We start from the raw sequence: 21,247 nt of genomic DNA, 5'->3' as shown, positions 1-21,247 counted from the left end.
CATGAAAAGAAAAACAATTGAGAGGTGCAAAAAAGTTAATTCGATCTCATATTTTATTGACCAACAAATCAAGAAATTAGGACTCGCTATAAATGCGAGTTTTGAAGCAGTCCAACAGATGAAACTATATATAGTGAGCCCTCTGTCGTGGCTGAAAGCCACACTTATTGACATGGGAAACGGATTCATAATTCCTCTGAAACAAAATGGTTTAGCCATTTGGCTTTTTAAATATTCCCCACTCTTCCAATCCTCAGATAAATTGGACACTTCACAACCTTCCGGTCTTGTCCATCTTCAGTCCAAGCACGCGTAAATTCCTCAATCACATCATCGCTCAAAAGCTCCACACCCTTCTCCCTCGCTGTTTGATACGCAGACCACGATCTTAAGTAAGTAAAATAGTTATCTAAATCCATCAATCTCTCGATTACAAACTGATCAAATGGCCCCGTGTCATCAGCTCCATCCACAGGCTCGAATGGAAAATCAATGGTCTTGTACTTCTCATCCACCAATCTACGTGGTGGCTCCCAATAAGGACCTGCAGCAATGGTATAATATGGTTGGAAGACTGCATCAACTGAGTCATTGACTTCTGGAGAGGTGTAGCACCATGCAGCTATGACACCATGAGGTTTTTTGAGTACCCATTTCACTTGTTGGTAGAAAATGGGGAGATCAAACCAGTGGATGGCCTGTGCAATAGTCACAACATCGATGCTTGATTGAGATGCAATATCGCGTTCAAGCTCGGCTGTAGACATGGTTTGAGGGGTCTGTTGGTATCTTATATTGGGTAGCCTTGGTCCGAATGCCAACTGTTTTGGGCTTGTGTCTGTGGCTATGACATTCTTGAAGATCCCAGCTAGCTGGAAAACACAGAGATGTGGTTGCATGAGATCAAAAGTCTCCAAAATGCAAATTATTAAAATGGAATTCAATGTCTCTAGTTGTTAGCTTCTGCCTTTCTCTCAAATGACTATTTTTACATTTGCTAATCAGTTACTCGGAAAACTTAATTCGAAATAATAATCTAATTTTTATTCTGACATGATCATACAAAGGATCATCACAACTTTCTCAGGGCAACAAGATGTTGCAACTTCTAGAGGGAGGAAAGGGAAAAGGCCGCAAACTTACATGTCGAGCAGCCTGGCCGCTCCCGGTGCCCACGTCCCATGCCTGGTCTTGACACGGTGCCTTGGAAGCAATGAATTCAAACAATTCTGAAGGGTAGCTAGGCCGACCCTCCGCATACTGTGCCGCCTGTTTAATGAACAACTCTGCCATCTGTGTGTCTGTGTTTATGTTTTTCCAAGCTTTCAGATCAGATATATTCAACCTTAGCTATCTATATATGGGGAGCAGGCCGGCTATCTGGCGTGGGGAAGCATCGTGGTAGTTTCGTTCACGGCAATAATGCAGAGTCGCAGACATTATTGACCAAAAATTTCACGAGCCGAGGCTCATGATTCTAAGTAAATGCTATTTACGTCTTTCTGCACAAATATATGAAGTATCCGTAATCCTTTTGAAAAAAATAAAATTATCGTGAAAAAATTAATTTTTTTTTTATTTTTTTTTATTTTTATATAAATCTACTACACGAAATTTGTACAGTCCGCTACTTGAACTTTAATGAAAGATTAGAAAAAATGTTAAATATAAATTTTAGATATTATTCCATCTCCGAGATCAGTGGTAGCAAAATCCAATCTACTGGGGAGTGAGGACCTGTTTTCGGATTTCAATATTTGAAGAGACGGATCTAATTTCTCTGCTCGTAGTCTGTCCTCGATAATTACGCAGAATACGCTGACGCATATATGGCTGATAAAGAAATTAAGAGGCCTCGCACGTTGAAGTTTTACCACTTCGACTTGATCATCTTTGATATATAACAACTTAATTAATATATTTTATACTATTTTATAAAATAACATTATTTTATATTAAAAAAAAACCATTGTCAACGAAACCATTGTAATGGAATGGATTTGGACCACTGAAGATGCAGCATGGCCATGCATGTGGGGTTCACAGTTGGCAGTAAGCGGCTTTTCTTCTGCTTCTTTTTGGTTGGCTCTGAGCTCTGAACGATGAGTTGGGCTGAGTCCGATCGAGGACTCCATGATTTGGACTTGCAACTAATTGGAAGTCATTCACTTCGATTTCAATTTGTATACTCACACACGTGACTGATTTGTAGAGTAATTTGAACATGTTTTTACGAATTATTAATGATTAATTGATAATAGATTAAATATAGATCATGAAAGATCAAGATAACGAGATATATGATAAAAGAAGTGGACGTGTATGGTGTGGTGTGGGACCACTTATTTCAAATCAATTATTGATGAAATCTATTATCTTTTTAAGTTTTTATAAAATATTAAACTCATCACAATCTATTTCATATATTTTAACTTAAATAGTTAAACTAATCTTAGCATAAAAAAGTTAACTTCATATCAATAAGACTCACAAAATATTACTATTCACAACTCAACTTAATTCGTCTGAACATTAATTTTAAATAACATAAAATATATTAATATTACATTTTCAAATTAATTTAAATATAAATTACCAAATTTGTTGGAAATTTAGATACGGTTTGGATAATGAGATGAGATAAGATAGTTTTAGATAAAATTTGAATAAAATATTATTTTTTAATATTATTATTATTTTAAGATTAAAAAAAAAATTGTGGAAATAATCTACCGTACTCAGTGGCTGACCCATATAGTCAATGGAGGCGAGGCATGGCGGCCCCAAAACTTAAAAGAATTCATCTTGTGATGGCCGTCCCCTCTACAAAAATAAAAATTATCTTGATCATATAAATTAATTATTTATAAGCCTAACTTTAAAAAAAATTAGACCAATCTCACATGAAACAAAAAATAAAATAAAATTACCTATATGATGATGACACATTTTATCTACCGCAAAAGACGAATAGAAGAATTTAGGTGATTTTTCATTTTTGTCTTTGTTAATTGGAGGGTAGTGAGGGCGCTAGGACATTTTTTCTGCTCTGCCGTCTACTCATTCCGATTCTTTCTTTCACTTTTTGGAGAAAACTTGGCTAAAACTTACATTGACAAAGGTGGAACGTCGTCTACTCATTCTGATTCTCTGTCTTCATGAAGTATATATGTTGCATCAATAAAATGTGGGACAACGTACAAGGCAGCCTACAAGGTTTGGCTTTGTTTCTTTCTTTTTTTCCTTCTTTCATATATTGATGCAACATACTTCATGCTTGTCTAGTTTTTTTAACAAGAAAATATACATTATTTTATTTATAGAAAAATATTGATCCCTTGTATTTTTGTAATAGTTATGTAAATAGAAAACTTCATAAATTTATTTATGATATTAAGTCCTAATATATCTTGTCTTGCTACCTTTAGCTGTTACTTGGTTTGGTTATTGTTAAGGACGTGTTTCGTACGCTTGGACTGGGTTCCTATGACCAGGGTTAAGATGTTTCTACTTGCGATCATAAAGACAAAGATGTGCTCGGATACTCGATGGTGGTCTGGAAAGTCTTCGATGCTAAAGTTCAGAGAGATTTATTCGAACCTGGGTCATGGCTTTTATACAAGGTTTCGGAGGACATTCTCGTACCTTGTGTTAAGGGTTTGTGTCAAGGTCACAATTGCCTCAGTCACTGCTTTGATGGGGTGTGGTGTCTGAGGAGGTGCTATTAATGCGGCGTAGCTTATTGGGTGGTGTCTCAATAGTTGGCGATTGGCGCAGTTACTTCTTGTCCCTCATCATTGGAGAATGAAGGGCTGCCCGTGCTTTTCGTTTGCTTGCCAGTGTGGATCCTTTAATGCTGGTCATCACAGGTGAGTGTCAGAGTTGACGCGTCTCGTCTGTCCCATTCCACTTGTTTTCTATGCGAAGCATTCCCTTTCTACCAACATAGTTCGTGCGCCAGACCCTTTTGATGATTCTTGGGTCGGGGGGGGGGGCATGTTTCAGTCTGAATGGGACCTCAGTATCTGGCCCAGGCCCAACCTAGTGGGCCCGGGGGAGGGGGGGAGGAAAACATGATCCCTTCTTTTTTTTTTAGAGAAGAGGATGGTACTCTAAATTTTATTGATTGCTCTCACTTGTGGCGGAGGAAAACTATGGTTACAACATGACACCTAGGGGATACAAGTACACAAGATACCAAAACCCAGGCATCGTAAACCTAAACCATTCAGGATACAAAACAAATATCATAATAGTACAAGTCGAAGCAGTACAAGAAAGGAACCTGCAAAAGAGAAAACCAGGAAGGAAAATACCCAAACAGTACAAGTCGAAGCAACATAACAGGGCTAGATAAGATAAAACCTGCAAGAGAGAAACAAAAGCACATACATTTGGGAGAAATAAGACAGTAAAACAAAGAAACAGTTACCAAGGAAAAACCTTTCCGATATCCGCAGATAAGGTAGACCAATTCTATCCATGCGAAGGAGGCCTCTGAGGCGGCTAGAAATCTCACCCGACCAGTCAGAATTTAAACCCTCAACTCCCCTTTCAACCCGAGCAAATCCCAAGTGAAAGCATCTACGAACCCCTTCTAGCAAGCTGTGCATCTCAACAGCATTGTTAGAGCCCCGGTCTAAGAAAACAGAGTAGGCTGCAAGTAATCTCCCACAATCATCGCGTATAATACCCTCAGCTCCTGAAGGCCCAGGATTTCCAAAGTTGCTTCTATCAATGTTTAGTTTGACCTAGCCCTGAGGAGGCCGATTCCATCTCACTACCCGAACTTTCTTGGTTCTGGGAGCTACGACCGGGATTTCCAATCTGTGTAAAGTAGCAACTTCCTTGTTAGAAATTGTATACACTTTCATGATCTGTTCCATAATACGGCGAATCCATATTTTAATAGCATGCCAAACCGAGTCAACACTCTCTGCTTTGTCTTCATATCTAGCTTTACAACGCCGATCCCACAGTTTCCAAGATACTATAGAAGGGAGAAGACCAAAAATATTCCTCATTTGGGAAGACTTGCCCGCTCAGCGAAACCAAAAGTTCATTTGTTCCTGCCATGTTTGAAAAACTCCCATATGCACACCTATTGAATGATTATTTATTTTGTGGTTGTAATTTGACTTTAAATTTAAGTTTATGAATTATGTTCAAATTAAAAACTATCGACACATTTTTTAAAAGAAAAGAAGTTATCATTCCAAAGTATTCTTTTAAAACTCTAAGTTGAACCCGATGAAAATCCTCTTAACTCTTTGATGGTGGAGTCTTAAGAGATTCATTTTACATTTTCAATGCTTGATTCTAAAGAAGTTGATATATCTTCTCTACAACGGGATCAGGATTACGTCCTTTTATTTGGGACTATCTAATCAATCAACATGATGAAAAAATGACTTATTTGAAAATGGGTCCATATCAAATATGACTCTTGAAATACACATTTTCTAGTTCAAAAAAAGCATAATCATTGCTTTCAAGCTTCTTGGTTCATATAATCTGCATCTTGACTTGAGTATTCTCCATCAAATGATTTTGCATATTATTTACCATGTTCCTTTTTTACAATGAAAGTATTTTGACATCTTGGATGAGATGTATTTACTATTATGAGATTTAGAAGTTGGAAAAAATCAATGATGCAAAACATTGTGCATTTTTTAATCATATTGAGTAAAATATCTATTGATATTGTTCAATGACTTGAATTTCAAAGATGTGTATGCCTAGAGAGGTCATGATGAGACTGGCCCCTGATTAAAAAAAATGAGATAATTTTCTTAAGATGCTTAAACTCTTGGCTTCATATAATGATAAACTTGTAAAACTTATTTTGGAAAATGCTCTGAAATCTTCAAAGTCTATTTCTCCCAAAATTCAAAAAGAGATTTTGGAAGTTTTTCAAAGATTGTGTGAAATAAAATTTGTGAATATATTGGGAATTCTAAATTTTGCTTTAGTGTTGATGAGACACGAGATGAGTCTAACGATAGGTTTGGAGAGTGAGATGTGAATTTTTTATTTTAGATGAAAATTTAAAATATTATTTTTTAATATTATTATTATTTTAGGATTTGAAAAGTTTAATTGTTTATGATATTTTGTATGAGAGTTTGAAAAAGTTGTAATGATGAGATGAGACGAAATGATCAGAATTTTATATTCCATCCCCTGCCCCAAACCTATCCTTAAGAGGGAGCAAATGGCTATAATTTTGAAATTTGTTGATAATTATGGTTTTATACAAGAACATTTTTTTGATCTTGTAAATGTTAAAGATATATCGTTATTGACTCTAAAGAATGAGATATTTATAGTTATTTCTTATCATTGTCTTGATATTCAAAATATTCATGGACAAGGATATGATCGTGCAAGCAATATGAGTGATGAATGGAAATGATTTAAAGCATTGTTTCTTAATAATAACCCATATGCATAATATGTTCATTGTTTTGCTCACTAATTATAGTTAGCATTAGTTGATGTATTTAGAGAGGTGGTTCCTCTACATGAGTTTTTGAGTTTTTCTCAAATTTGAATTTTATTATCAAAGTAGTTGGTGCTTCATGTAAATGTCATGATAAAATACAAGTTGCTCAAGCAACACAAATTGTACATTTGCTAACTATTGATGAACTTGAAAGTGGAAAATGAGTTAACCAAATTGGCACTATCTAATGAGCTGATGATTCTCGTTGAGGTTCTCATTTTTATTCTATTTTCAGTTTACTACGAATGTTTGGAGCCACTTGCTTGGTACTTGAAAACATAATAAAAGAAGGATCCACTTACTGTCAGCATAGGCATGCAAATGCAGCTTAGAAAATCATACTATCTTATTGATAGATTGATTCGTCACGTTTTGACTCTTTCATTATCTACAACGACTAGTGAACGAGCATTTTAGCTACAAAGATTGTTAAAACAAGACTTCACAACAAATTGGGGATGAGTTTCTAACAAATAATTTAGTTGTGTATATTGAAAGATAAATCGCTAAGAATTTAGATTGAATACTTGATGATCTTATTTCTTTAAAGAACGTAAGTTAAAATGTTAGGCACTCGGTATTTTTTTTGTTTGATATATTTGTATGAGTGTCTTTATGTTATTTCAATAATATATTGTTCTTGACACATGATATACTTTTTGTAGTACACAGGTTATATTAAACATATTTTATTTATATTTTAGATTTTACTATCAAATTTTTCTATATAGTAGGAAAAATTGTATAAAATAGAACAAAAAGGAATCTTGTTATATTTTTAGCTTTGCTTGGCCCATCATAAACAAATTCTTCGTTCCGCCATTGACCATACTTATGATAGAATTGTATTATAGCATATGTATGATAATATGACTTATTATGTACCATATTTAGTTTATTGTGTAAATCAATTAGTATATTTGATTTATTTTAATTTTCTTCTTTCTCATGTCTCGTTCATCTATAAATAGGGTCTTTCATTGTACAGTTTGATATATTGAAATACAAATTATTTTCTCTCAATTTCATTTCAACTTGTCATTCTTCATGGTATCAGAACAGTTAGAGGTCTTGAGTTTGAACCCTAACTCTACACTCTACACTCTATACCATTTAATTAAATATTCAACGTGTTGAACCTACTCATTGAGGGGGCATTTGCACACGTGAGGGAGAGTATTTAAAATATAATATAAATAATTAAATCTACTTCTTTCTATCAACTACAACATTTGAGACAAGTGGTTATTTCACACGGTATTAGACAAAATAATTAGTTTGAGAGAGATAATACCTTATGAACTAGAAGTAATTTCAAGGTCAGGAAAATAATTGAGTTGGCCCAAGTCCATCATCTCAAAGTTTTGGCTAAGAAAATGTTGAAGATTGTGAATGCTTGTGATATCATCATCAGTGATGATCATGTCGTCCACACATAGCAGGACAAAAATATTATTGGCAACAGTCATCATGCGAACAAACAAGGCAGTTCATGTGCATTAGGCTAGAAAACCTTTCTCAGAGATTACAAAACTGAATTTGGTGAACCAAACGAGATTGATTGTTACTTCATCCGATATGATCATCTTTAGTAAGGTACCTTATTTTTAGATTATGTCTCATCAAAAGATCAATTGGCTAACATCTTCACTAAGTCTCATCCACCTGACCGTTTACGTAATCTTATTTCCAAACTCAAGATGGTATCTTCATCTTCCTCTTGAGTTTGAGGGGGATGTTAACTAGAATAGTACCATATATACTTATGATAAAATATATTCATAATATTCTAGCATATGTATGATAATATGAGTTATTTTCTATCATATTCATTTTATTGTATAAATCAATTAGTATATTTGACTTATTGTAATTTCCTTCTTTCTCAGGTTTCATGCATCTATAAATAGGGTCTTTCAATGTACAGTTTGATATACAAAAATACAAGTTGTTCTCTCTCAATTTCATTTCAACTTGTTATTCTTCATGACTGCCTATTCAAAGTAAAGGAAAAGGAAAACTCTCCAAAATGTTGAATCCGGTCATGTGTTCCATATTAAAATTGGGCCTGTCTCACATTTCTAATTTGTACCTTAAACTGTGTGTAAGTGTGCCAATCATGATAGAAAAATGTTTTACATTCTTCACAACATTAATTGAAAAAGAAACAAATTTTCTTTCAATGGGTATAGTTAAATCTTGTTTTATATACTAAACTAGCTAGCATTCTACATCAACTTTTGAATTATTTTATCAATAAATTAAGAGATAATTCAAAAATAATAAGAAGAGTCATATATATTTATAAAGTTAGCATGCATCGTATCTTTTTACCTTTTCCTCGGAAAATAAACCTTGGCCGCGAAAAATATTTGTACAATGTAGTTTTCTACTTTCATAATCGATCGACAACAATATGCGCAAATATGTCTGAAACGTACCGGGCTTGACGGAGGATGATCTATGATAGATAGAATCATAACTAAAAGGTGTTAATTAAGCACATGAGTTCAAAACCAAACTACTTTCCGTATTAATGAAGTACTAATATTTCACTTGCATCATATATATCGTTCTTGATCGTTTGAAGCAAGACTCCTCGTGTAACATGTTTTCTCCTTTCTTGAAAAAAAAAAAAAAAAAAAAAAAAAACATGTTATACCAAGCTTGCTTGCTGCGTAAAGGCAGATGCACGGCGGAGTAGGGTCAACCGATAGCTTTAATTTTTTATTTTATTTAGTTTATATAAGAGGAAAGCCCCACATTTTATTGAAAAACCTCACTAAGGAGGAGAAAGTCATCGATACAAATATAGAAAGACATTAGCGCGTAATATAGGGAAGGCCCCATTTATCAATACGTACAAGATCACGAAAACGTCTCCCCCCAAATTCCTCATCACGAAAGTCTACACTCCTACCTTTTGCACCCTCATTCGCCAGAAAATCTGCCACCACGTTAGTTTCTATAAATATGATGAACTCGGACATTCAACCGATAGCTTATTGGAAGGGTTTTAAGCACAATTTCGAAGGGTTTTAAAAACCAAACCAGGCCTTGCTAAATTAGTTCGGTTCCTCCAATTTGTACAGCCCATGCAGCTTCATAAACTGGTAGTGTAAAACAAGTTACTGCTTTACAAAAGCGAGTTCGATTTGATTCCTGTTCATCGTTGTATTATGAATAAAGTTCAGAAATACAAAATTCCTCAGGCTAAAGTTTCAAAGCTTGCCTAGCTAGTACGTAATACCAATGTGGAGTATACTACAAGGAATTAGTTAGATTTTTTAAAGTCTGAATAATAAAGTTTGGAGCGAGACATATAGAAACATAAAGTAAAGTGAGTCTTACAACACTACTTACTTGCCTCGTAAATTTATTATGACATTTATAAATGTCGGTCACAAATCTGTTCAGGTGATCCTATTACAAGAACGTTAATGTTTTCATAACACTACTGAACTTGTTTTGGCGCGTACAATTTTGCGATGGCTGGAACAGAGCATGTCATATCCATGGAGGAGTCACTCTCCAGGAAGGTTAGTTTTGTTAGAGAAGAAGCTGGTGAAACAAGCAGACGGAGGCAGAGCATTGAAATCGAAGAGGAAGCGAGTTCCACGTCCAAGATTAGGAAAGCAAATCTTGAGAAACTAAAGGAAGCAGGGCCCAAGATTACGCGAAATCCAGATGATCCGAAGACTACGCCAAAAATACAAGAGGTTCCGGCCTTGCTGCGTGGACACAAAAATTTCCAAAAGTACTTTGAGCCAAGGGTGGTATCACTCGGTCCTATCCATCATGGGAAGAAGGAATACCAGGCCGCAGAGGACTTCAAGCTTGGAATGGCATGCAAATTCGTGGAGGACAGTGGCAAGTCGGGTGAAGTTTTGCACGGGAAAATTGCGGAGAATATCGAGCAACTGAAGCAGTACTTCGATGAGAAGGTGGCCGAGAAGTATGATGATGAGACCCTCGCCTGGATGCTGTTTGTGGACGGGTGTGCAGTTTTGCAATCCATACACTCTGTAGTTCATGAAGAGATCATAAAAAAGTTAAAGATAAAAAATGATCAGATGGCCTTTGCGCAACAGGATTTGTTCTTGTTGGAGAACCAACTTCCTTATCAACTCCTCTTGGTTTTAATGGATTCCAGCGCAAAGAAAGAAGATTTGAAGGAATCGATCGAAACTTTCATGAGTCGAATGGCGCATGAAAGGGGAAGAATATACGTTGGCAAAGCTGGAGAAACCAATGGAACGCCGATCCATCTTCTCTATCTCCTCCGGACAAAACTCGTAGGCAAAAGTACTACGGAGAACAAAGGCAGGTCGAATGGATTGATCAATTTTTTCAAGAAAGTAATGACGATTTTTGCCGATCTGATCCCATGCAAAAGCAAAAGCGGCGGCGAACAGGAGCAGTCGTTTCGCAACGTGCAGGAACTCAGAGCAGCAGGAATATATGTGAAGCCAGCTCAAACTAGCTTGTTGACGAAGATAAGTTTCGATAGATCCCTCAAATTCTTTGCGGGATACCTCCAGCTGCCTCTAATAACAGTTGATGACGCAACGGGGCCCAAGTTTTTCAACTTGATAGCCTACGAGATGTGTTCGGATTTTGACAATGACTACGGGATCACCTCATACGTAGCCTTCCTGGATTCACTCATCGATAATCCTGGGGACGTGAAGGAGCTAAGGAATGCGGGCATACTCTACAACCTGCTCGGCAGCGATGAAGAAGTGGCTCAACTCTTCAACGAGATAGGCACCGACTTGGTGCCCGACTCCGCAGCATATGGAGATGTCAAAAAGAAGATTCAGAGTCACTACCGCAATCAGTTGAAGGTCTGGATTGCTCAAGCCATACACGAACATTTCAGCAGCCCCTGGACGATCCTGGCTTTTATTGCTGCAATATTAGGACTTGGTCTATCTGCCGTACAGGCTTTCTACGCAGTCAAAGGTGATGAAAGTAAGAAGCAAAAGTAGGGTATCAATCAAAGGTTCTGCATGCTCGACAATATTATATATATATATATATATGTATAGTACTCATGAACTCGCATGCATTAATTGGCCCTCAGCTAATTGTCATTTCATTTGACTTATAATTTTTACTTTTGAAGTCAGCCTTAAATAATTGGGAGTGGATCAGAATTTTTTTATTTTATTTTATTTTATTTTTATTTTTTTATGCGGAGTGGATTAGATTTAATAGTGTGTGTTTAATAATCTTATAAATGTGATGAAATGTATGCGAGATATTATGAATGCTGGGTGTACTACAGTGCCAGCCTTTACAGGGAATATTGTAAATTAAGTTGAAAATATGATCAATGTTTTAGTCAGTATGTCTCATTCTGTTTTTTTCCCTTATTTATTTAATTAGAGATGTTGTAAAACTATTTTTGTAATTTAATATTACTATTTGTAATTTAATCGCGTAACCATAGGCGCCTCTCTCTCTCTCTCTCCCCCCCCCCCCCCCCCCCCCCATGTACCATTGTTATATTAGTTCTTTATCTTTTTCTTGTAAGCCAATGAAGAATGCCTAGCTACGTACTGTTGAAACGACATAATTTTATACATCTCTTTCTAATCAAGTCTCGTCATATTAGTTCTTTTTTTTTTACCAGACAAGATTAGTAGTTATTTTGTCTCCAATTAACTTTAAAAACCGGACATTTTGTAGCTGTGCAATTTGTTTCGGATAAAATCATATAAACACGACTTAAGTGCTGCAAACTTAATATGTGTATGTATGTATAGCTTTTAAGGATCAAAGTGCTGTAGAGTTTTTAGGGTAACGTTGTTGGGTTATATGTAGAGTCTAGTTCATAAGACGCAACCTGTGCGTTCGCTCAATTGTTGCTTGACCTAGCACTCGAACGAAGCTTAACCCATAAGTTCGCTCGAGGTGCGCTCGAAAGTGGGCTCGAGTGACAGTGAGCTCGAGTAAGACACAAATCCTAGTGATTGCTCGACCCGCGCTTGACACACCACTCGAGCCAATGTTTATTGACTATTCGCTCGAGGCGTGCTCGATATGCCGTTTAAGCGAATGTCGTATTTTTCGCCAATTAAGGTTTCCAATGTTGTTTTCTATAAATAAGTAATATTTTGACTTACTATACCTATGTTTTCAGCAGCTTTCAGTGAGAATAAAAGAGGCAAAAGTGCGTGCATATTGTGAGAGAGAAAAAGTCTTAGAGAGAGTGAGTTGAGATTGTGTGATATAATCTTCTCTGATTAATAAAACTTCTGCAACTTTGTGGACATATGCACATTGCCGAACCACATAAATTATGTGTCGTGTGATTGCTTGGTCGTTGCTTGCTTTTATTTGTTTGCAATTGTCATTGCCATCGTTGATGTGCATGTTTGTCACAACAACTGATATCAAGAGTCAAGGTTCGGGTCTGAAGGAGAACAATCTTGGAGACACATTTAAAAGCATCTGGGATCAAGAAGTTCGATGGAACTTACTTCGGGTATTGAAGGATGCAGATTAAGGATTATCTCTATGGGAAGAGGCTCCATCTTCTACTGCTCGGAAAGAAGCTGGAGAGCATAGACGATGCCTAGTGGAATTTGTTAGATCGATAGGTTTTGGAGGTTTTCCTGCTGACCTTGCCCAGAACTATGACGCGCAATGTTATTAAGGAGAGAACCATGATGGATATCATGATGACGGGTTTGTCAGGTATGTATGAAAAGCCGTCACCAAATAACAAGGTACATCTGATGAAAAAGTTGTTCAATCTGAAGATGTCAGAAGGTATGTATGTGGCCCAACACTTGAATGACTTTAATACGAGCACAAATCAATTGTTTTCTTTAGAGATTGAGTTTGATGATGAGATCAGAGCGTTGATTTTGTTGGCATAGTTGTCAAATAGTTGAGAGGCCATGAGGATGGTAGTGAGTAGTTCAGACGGCAAGATGAAACTGAATAACGATGATGTACGTGACATGATCATTGTTGAAGAGGTACATAGAAGAGACTCTGGTGAGTTCTCGAGTTTGAGATTGGCCCTGAACGTTGACAATCGAAGCAGAAGACATAACAGGTCAAGCTCTAGGAATAAGGACAAGAGAAAGACGAGAGTCATGTATTGGAGTTGTGGCAAGCCGGGCCATATCAAGAAAGACTGTCGGAATTAGGAAAGTGCTAAGAATGATGCTATGAATGCAGTGGCTGAAGAAATACATGAAGCCCTAATCCTTGTAGTGCACAGTCCGATTGATGATTGGATGTTGAATTCAAGGGTTTCGTTCCATAGCACCTCACATGAGATCATGCAGAACTATGTTGCTAGTAATTTTGGTAAGATGTACGTAGCTGATGGAGAAGCGTTGGATGTATTGGGAGTGGGTGATGTGTGCATCACACGTCCAAACATGGGCTTGTGGGCTTTACAACAAGTCAGATATGTTTCGGATCTCAAGAAAAAATTGATCTATGTGGGACAACTTGATGGTAATGGCTATACAATAGCATTTTCTAGAGGAGCATGGAAGATCACTAAGGGTGCACTGGTCTTGGCGCATGGTGAAAGATCTAACTCTTTGTATTTAACATCAGGGTCTAGTGATGTGCAAGAAAATACAAGAGTGCAAAAAGGCAGGCTTGGTTGTGCGAATAGAATGAGGAAGCATAAGGGAGTCAGTTTTATCCATTCCTCGTGTCAGCCTAAGGAAGTTGGCTAATGTTGCTAGGGGCGGTTCGAAACCTAATACTCCTAGTGCAGTGGGAGTTGTGAGTCGCTCAATAGATATGTTGACTAAGGGTGGTGCATGTGAGAGATTAAAGTTTGGCTTGGCTTCAGTGTGCCTTCTGACATGAAGACGAGAGTTGTGAGCTGTAGAGGTAATAGAGTTTGGCTGGAAACAGCTGCTAGCATATGGAGAACTAGTCTCCAAGTAAGAGATTGTTAGGTTACATGTGAAGCCTCATTTGTGAGTAGAAAAGGAATAATCTTTGAGTTCGCTTGATTATCGCTCGTCCTGGTGCTCGAGCAAAACTCAACCCATGAGTTCTTTTGAAGTGTGCTCGATAGTGGGCTTGAGCAAAACTCAACCCGTGAGTTTACTCGAGTCTCACGCAATAGTGGGCTCAAGTGAGACACAAACCCTAGTATTTGCTCGAGTTGTGCTTGACACACCGCTTGAGACAATGTTCATTAGTTGTTTGCTCAAGGCGAACTCGACACGCCACTCAAGCAAAGGAAGTATTTTTTGCCAATTAGGATTTACAGTGCTATTTTCTATAAATATGTAATATTTTGACTTATTCTACATGTGTTTTCAGCAGTTTTCAAAGAGATCAAATGTAACATACTAGTCATGGATTTAGGGTATATAAGTAAATCTCCTAATTAAAATTTTCTATTATTATTATTATAGTCTTATCAGATTTTATATGGATTATTTTAATAATTTCTATTATAATTTTCCTTGTTTGAAATTACTAGAGTTTTGTGTTTTTTTTTTTAATTCTAATAACTATTACTAGATTTTATCAGATTTTACAATTTTAGTTTGAATTCAATTCTTAGTTCCTCCTATCTCTACTGATCCTCATCTCTTGATTTTAGCCTCTGAAATAAACACTATAAACCTCCAAACCCGTACGTCTCTCAGTATTAGTTGTTAACATTCTAGTGGAAACCGACTCTGTTGATGAGCAATTTCTCCACTCCGCATGTCTCCACTCCCATGCACATGCACGTCTCTACTCATTTAGGTTTCCTTTTATTTTTTTTTTCTCAATCTTCTACATTTATAAATTTTGCTTACCCCTTATATGAGAAGAGAAACTTAAAGCTGTGAGCCACCCCACTGCTGAACTCCTCCACACTGTGAGCCTTCCCCCACTCTCAACCACCGTGCAAGGCCAAGAGCCCCCCAAACACAGTAAGCCTCATACCCACCCTCTTCACGGAATCATTTTTGGTGAACCTCTGTTTTCCACGTCCGAAGCAGAGTCGTCGCCCCTCCTCCACGGTAGCCACCTCAAGAGACGCCGAACTACCTCTCTCACGACACAGAGTTTGCTGGCCATATATTTCCATTGCACCCACTCCTTTTCGGTAAGCCCACGACCACTGCCAGCCTCCTCTCCCTCTCTAACTTTCGCTTTCTCTCTCAGCGTCGCACCTCCCTGCCCAGAGGACCACCTAGCTGCGTCGCCGTCCACTTCCAGTCATCCTGCTAGCCACCGTGCCTTGCAGCCCCTCTCTGTAAGCTCTGTCGCTAGCTCTCTTTCTCTTGTTTTCAATCTAATAATTTCTCTCTCTAATACTCTCTCTCTCTCTTGGTGTCGCACCACAAGGACCCTCCAGCTGCGCCGCCATGACTCCTAGCCACCTGAGCCACCATACCGTGCAACCTCCTCTCTCGGTGAGTCCATCGCAAGACTTCTCCCTCTCTGTTTTTGGCCCCGTGTGTTTTGTTTTCCTGAGGTATCCTTAGTTCTTGATGGGCCCTTATGTGCGTGTGATGGGCTTATTTAGATGGACTCATGTAGTAATATTATTATGGGTCAGATTGTAACTCTTACAGATTGTAATGATATTTAAATGAACTTGTATTTAGAATTGGACTTGACCTTATATTATTTCAACAACTGTTTTAGTAATTTTATTGGGCTTAATATTCTGAAGGTGAGATTTTACTTAAATAAATATGAGCAAATTGGACTTAAATTATTATAGAAAGCTTTTAAAGGAATTAAAGTATATTTTTATACTATTAAGCCTATTATGTTAAGTAATATCCCAACTGACTATTTAATTAGATTTTCAAGATTTTTATGTTATACTTTAAATAGCAAAATTAAGAAATATGTTAAGAATACGTAAATTATAATTATTATATTTCTTATAAGATTAAATAATTATGTTAAGCATGGGAAAATAAATTTATTTTAAGAATTGAGATTTTTATGATTTATTTTAAAATAGCTCAAGTATTCTACTAATTTATAATATGTTATTAGTATTTAATTTAAATACTAAGATTTATTGATTATGGTGTTAAACAAAAAATTTATTTGACTATCTTTTAGATTGTGAATTTAATTTAATAGGATATTAGTAAATATTGTTTCCCAAGCAGATTTAGTGATAGTTATTATTGCGTATAGGTGTCGAGTTACGAAGTGATATTCAAGAAGAAGCGCAGCGAGGTAAGTAATTTGATCACAAATTAAGATCATCACAGTTCAATTTATATATAAGTATTATTCAAGCCAGTTCATTTCCAGCCATTATTTATGCACCACTCATGTCATATGCAAACATGTCATCCAATATAGCATACGATTATATCATTCCGCATCATGTTTAAATTCAGAAATTATGATTATGTATGTAATATACCATGCATCTCATGTGTATAAGACACATAAACTATCTTAAGTTCAAGTGCAAGATAAGATAAGATAAGATCAGTTAATTAGATGGCCATTCAGATGCATGGTACCAATGCAGTTCAGTCTCAGGGTGGGTGTGCAAGCCACGGGCTCAAGCGTGGTCTACCATAGTTTGCCAGAATACTATCAGTGGCTCCCATTGCGACCGTGGGACGTGGGGCCGGTGCACAACCTCGCACACAGAGTTAAGTGTGTTGGCTAGTTAGTATGTTTACGTTGTGATGAATTTCTTACTGAGTCTTCGACTCAGTTTAGTTTGTTTTCATATTTTTTAACCACCCATGTGAGGATGATGATTAGGAGTAGGCAGGTCAGGATTAGAAGGAGCAGTTAATTTTTTCAGGCTTTCTAAACTAAAATTTGCTTTTATGACAAGATTTTATTTATTTTATTCATTTAATGTTTTTGGAAGACATTTTTCTACAAAAAATAAATTTCTAATTTCATTTATGAAGTATGAGATCTTCTGCCGGGTTTATTTTATGAAAAATACGTGACACTCTTAGCCTACGGGAAGTGGGTGTTACATCAGAAGAGGCAAAAGTGCGAGTGCATATTGTGAGAGAAAAAGTCCTAGAGATAGTGAGTTGAGATTGTATGATTGTAATCCTTTCTGATTAATACAACTTCTGCAGTTCTGTGAACGTAGGCACGTTACCAAACCACGTAAATTATGTGTTGTGTGAATTCTTGATCGTTGTTTTGTTTGTCATCGTAGGTGTGTGTTTGTCACAACAAACATATCATGTATATTTCGGGAAATTCCAACCATGGCTATCAGCTGTAACTAATGATCATTTATTTTGCAACACCAATATTTTGTTTCTTTCAAATTCCAAATTCAATTATATTTGGTAAATATCAATGTCAAAATGATAAATATTAGTAGATTACCCAAATGAGGACTTATTTTTAAAGAATCTAATATTTTTTTTCAACATCCATGTTCCAAAAATAAGATGCTTGAAATTTCTAATTCTTTGAAAATGTAATGAACTTAGAGGATGCATGATAAAATCTCACCAGTATTTTCATGTTGTGAAATTCACAATCTTTTGGGTGATAATGTCACTTTGTGAAGGAAAATAAAGAAAAACTAAATAAATAAAGGCAAAGTTGTATAATTTCTTTAAGAGTAATACTAGATACAGTCTCAGGGTATGCCTCGCGTAGTTATTTTGAAAAAAGTGAGATCTATTATTAAAAAAAATATTTTTTATGTGGGGTATTAGATCTTTTTAGTCATTTTTTTTCAAATAAATGCCGAGGACTTGCCCACCTTAGAATCTTATCTAGCAGTACTCTTTTTTTAAAAGCTCCTATAACGCCACAAACTCAAAACTATAAACCGACAAAGTTTAACCTATATTTTTAAAATTTAATTTCTCCTTGTTTACAAATATATATAAAATACATGATATATATTTGTATTAAATCTAAATGGACAACAATAAGAATTGTATGTCGACTCATTTTGTGTGTATATCTATCTTCCACTTAAAGCGCTCAAGTTTGAGCAAGAACTTGAGATATCTTGATCATGTATATAAATTCATTTAATGGATGAAATCTATAATCTAATTTCGGCACTGTTGGTATATATGGAGCCATGCGATACTAGTATAGTAGATTATATTCCTAGCTTGCTAAGTTTGTGAAGCCATGAAATACAACAGTTGCTTCAGTGATGTGTGCATATGATTCTAAGCTTTAATTAATTTCGAGTAAAAGCAACGTTTCTCTATTTATCAAACTCATGTACTTTTCCAAAAGTGATGTATAATATTCCAAACTTGCCATGTTTCTCAAGTCATGAAAATATTCTGAGCTTTATTAAGCTAACAATATTCCCAAATTTCTCGAACTAAGGTTTCCAAAAGTACTACTGCCAAATTAAGAACTATAGAACAACAATTAATATTAATTACCAGATTGAAGTACTGCGTTGCTACTTGCAATGGCCGAATCGAAGCCTGATGTTTCCAAGGTGGAGTTGCCTTCCAAGAAAGGTGTGATCAGATCAATAGAAGTTGGTGAAACAAGCCAAGGCTGCGACCAACTTGTCATTTCCGTTGATCAGGAGGCAAAGATGCAGAGCGGTTTAGGCAGAGAGGAAAGGTTTAAAATGTTTGAGGAGGAGGAGAATGAAGTCCGAGTATCCAAAACACCAAAAATACAGAAGGTTATATTCTTGCTCCGAGATCACAAAGATTTCGTCAAGTACTATGAGCCAAGAGTGGTATCATTGGGTCCTATCCATCATGGAAAGGAAAAGTACCACCTTGCTGAGAGGTTCAAGCGTAATCTGGCAAAAAAATTTGTCAAAAGTAGCGGCAAGACTATTAAAGACTTATTCAATGAGATTGAGAATAATATTAAGGAGCTCAGGGAGTGCTTCGAGGAGGAGGCGACGAAGAAATATAATGATGTTGACCTTGCCTGGATATTGGTCGTCGACGGCTGCGCAATCTTGCAATACATATACGTTGCTGATAAAAAAAAATTCAAAGAGTTGAATATAAAACAAGACAGTGTGGCCTTCTGTCAACAGGATTTGTTCTTGCTGGAGAACCAAGTTCCCTATCGTCTCCTCGAGTTGTTGATGAGCTCGAGCGGCCAATATGGAAACGAGTTGAGGTATTCGGTTAAAGAATTCATTAGAAGAAACCACGAGATGGTACTAAGGGATAAGCAACAAGGAGAAAATACTAATGGTCCAGCACCAGCGAATCCGCAACAAGAAAACGGAAAAAGAACACCGACCGCCCATCTTCTCGACCTTCTGAGGTCAAGTCTCTTGGGCCTGGAAAGTGGAAGCGAGAACGCAACGAAAAATGGAGAAATTGTAGGAAATCCGCCAACAACCGGCCAACCATCTACTTCAAGGTCCTGGTTATATGCACTATTAGAGTCATTGCGCCCGATTAGAGGGAAGCCAAGAACAACGTCTCAGATTGGCAATCGTATCGCAACGTGCAGGAACTAAAAGCAGCTGGAATCCATGTGAAGCGAAGCAAAGCTAAATCCTTGGGAGGCATATCTTTTAGTAGAAGACTCAACTTCTACCCGGGATTCCTTTGGCTTCCTCCACTAATAGTGGATGACTCAACGGGTCCAAAGCTCTTGAACTTAATAGCCTACGAAATGTGTCTGGACTTCGAAAATGACTTCGGCATCACCTCTTACGTATCCTTCCTCGATTCACTCATCGATGAAGCCAACGACGTCAAGGAACTAAGGAAAGCACACGTTCTCTTCAATCTCCTTGGCAGCGACGAAGAAGTGGCTAAGCTCTTCAATGAGATAGGCACCGACTTGGTGCCTGACCTCGACAAGTATACGAATGTCAAGACTCAGATTCAGGAATACTACGAAAAAACTTGGGTGCCATGGGTTGCCGAATTCTTCCACAATCATTTCAGCAGCCCCTGGACGCTGCTTGCTTTTCTTGGTGCATTATTCGCGCTTGCTCTGAGTGCCACCCAGACTTGGTATGCAGTGGATTCTCCCTCCGGCCCCTGCGATAAGTTCTGCGATAAATTCAATAAAAACTTATGAAAGGAATGATCGATCGAAGGTACTGATAATTAATTTGTTCGTGGTTTTGCATCTATCATCATCTTATCTAAAGGAAATGACTTCTTTGCCTCGGGCGGTTGTTTCCGATTAATAAGACAACCATAGTAGTTCTGCACTTGTCTGTCATGATTTCACATAAGATCGTTCCTTGAAAGACCATGTTATTGTATTGATCTGTTTGTTTTGGTTTTGATGTAATGTGTTTGAGATGAAATAATTATGATTCTGATATATTTTGAGGGTGATGAGTGGTCAGCATATCTGGGATTAGGATGTTAACTGGATCAGCTACTTTGCGAAAGAAATCTAGTAGTTTGAATTTCAAATTGAAACTCTGTTTCCTATGCCCAATTTACCGACGTAAATTTTTTTATTAAAAATTTTAAAATTTAATTTTTTGAGATAAGTGATAACTTTATATAGAATAAGAAGCCTTGAGTTAGAATTAATTTGACTATACACTCTATCTTATTATTATTATTATTATTATTATTATTATTATTTATTTATTTATTTTTAAATAAGCATAATACATTTAATAATCAAACATTCAATCATTACATAACATTTCAGGTACAACCATGCTAGATATAGCCTCCGGTTCATCCTCAACCCAATCTTCTTTTGAATTTTTGACTGCCTTTATGACCACTTGTACATCCCCTTCAAATATAACTATAACGCCCCATACTCGGATGGATTGGAGAATTACCACCTGTCACT

At 36.7% G+C, this 21,247-nt stretch overlaps 3 protein-coding genes across 3 annotated transcripts; 2 read left to right on the top strand and 1 right to left on the bottom strand.

The window, feature by feature from the left end:
* Window positions 1-32: 32 nt before the first annotated feature.
* Window positions 33-1,820, bottom strand: LOC121266899 (putative methyltransferase DDB_G0268948). The gene is made up of 3 exons (XM_041170747.1): window positions 1,767-1,820; window positions 1,144-1,335; window positions 33-872 (listed from the first exon to the last, which is right to left on the bottom strand). The coding sequence occupies exons 2-3, from the start codon at window positions 1,291-1,293 to the stop codon at window positions 228-230; spliced, it is 795 nt and encodes a 264-aa protein (XP_041026681.1). The 5' UTR covers window positions 1,294-1,335; window positions 1,767-1,820; the 3' UTR covers window positions 33-227.
* Window positions 1,821-9,842: 8,022 nt separating this feature from the next.
* LOC121266896 (UPF0481 protein At3g47200-like) lies at window positions 9,843-11,646 on the top strand. The gene is made up of 2 exons (XM_041170742.1): window positions 9,843-11,526; window positions 11,586-11,646. The coding sequence occupies exon 1, from the start codon at window positions 9,997-9,999 to the stop codon at window positions 11,497-11,499; it is 1,503 nt and encodes a 500-aa protein (XP_041026676.1). The 5' UTR covers window positions 9,843-9,996; the 3' UTR covers window positions 11,500-11,526; window positions 11,586-11,646.
* Window positions 11,647-18,798: 7,152 nt separating this feature from the next.
* Window positions 18,799-20,755, top strand: LOC121267947 (UPF0481 protein At3g47200-like). Its single transcript, XM_041172044.1, has 2 exons — window positions 18,799-19,790; window positions 19,874-20,755. Exons 1-2 carry the CDS (start codon window positions 18,903-18,905, stop codon window positions 20,501-20,503), a joined length of 1,518 nt encoding a protein of 505 aa, XP_041027978.1. The 5' UTR covers window positions 18,799-18,902; the 3' UTR covers window positions 20,504-20,755.
* Window positions 20,756-21,247: the final 492 nt, after the last annotated feature.

This window comes from Juglans microcarpa x Juglans regia, chromosome 5S, assembly GCF_004785595.1.
Source record: "Juglans microcarpa x Juglans regia isolate MS1-56 chromosome 5S, Jm3101_v1.0, whole genome shotgun sequence".
Lineage (NCBI taxonomy): Eukaryota > Viridiplantae > Streptophyta > Magnoliopsida > Fagales > Juglandaceae > Juglans > Juglans microcarpa x Juglans regia.
The sequence above is the reverse complement of the archived record's forward strand: the minus strand, read 5'-3'. Positions and strand labels throughout refer to the sequence as shown.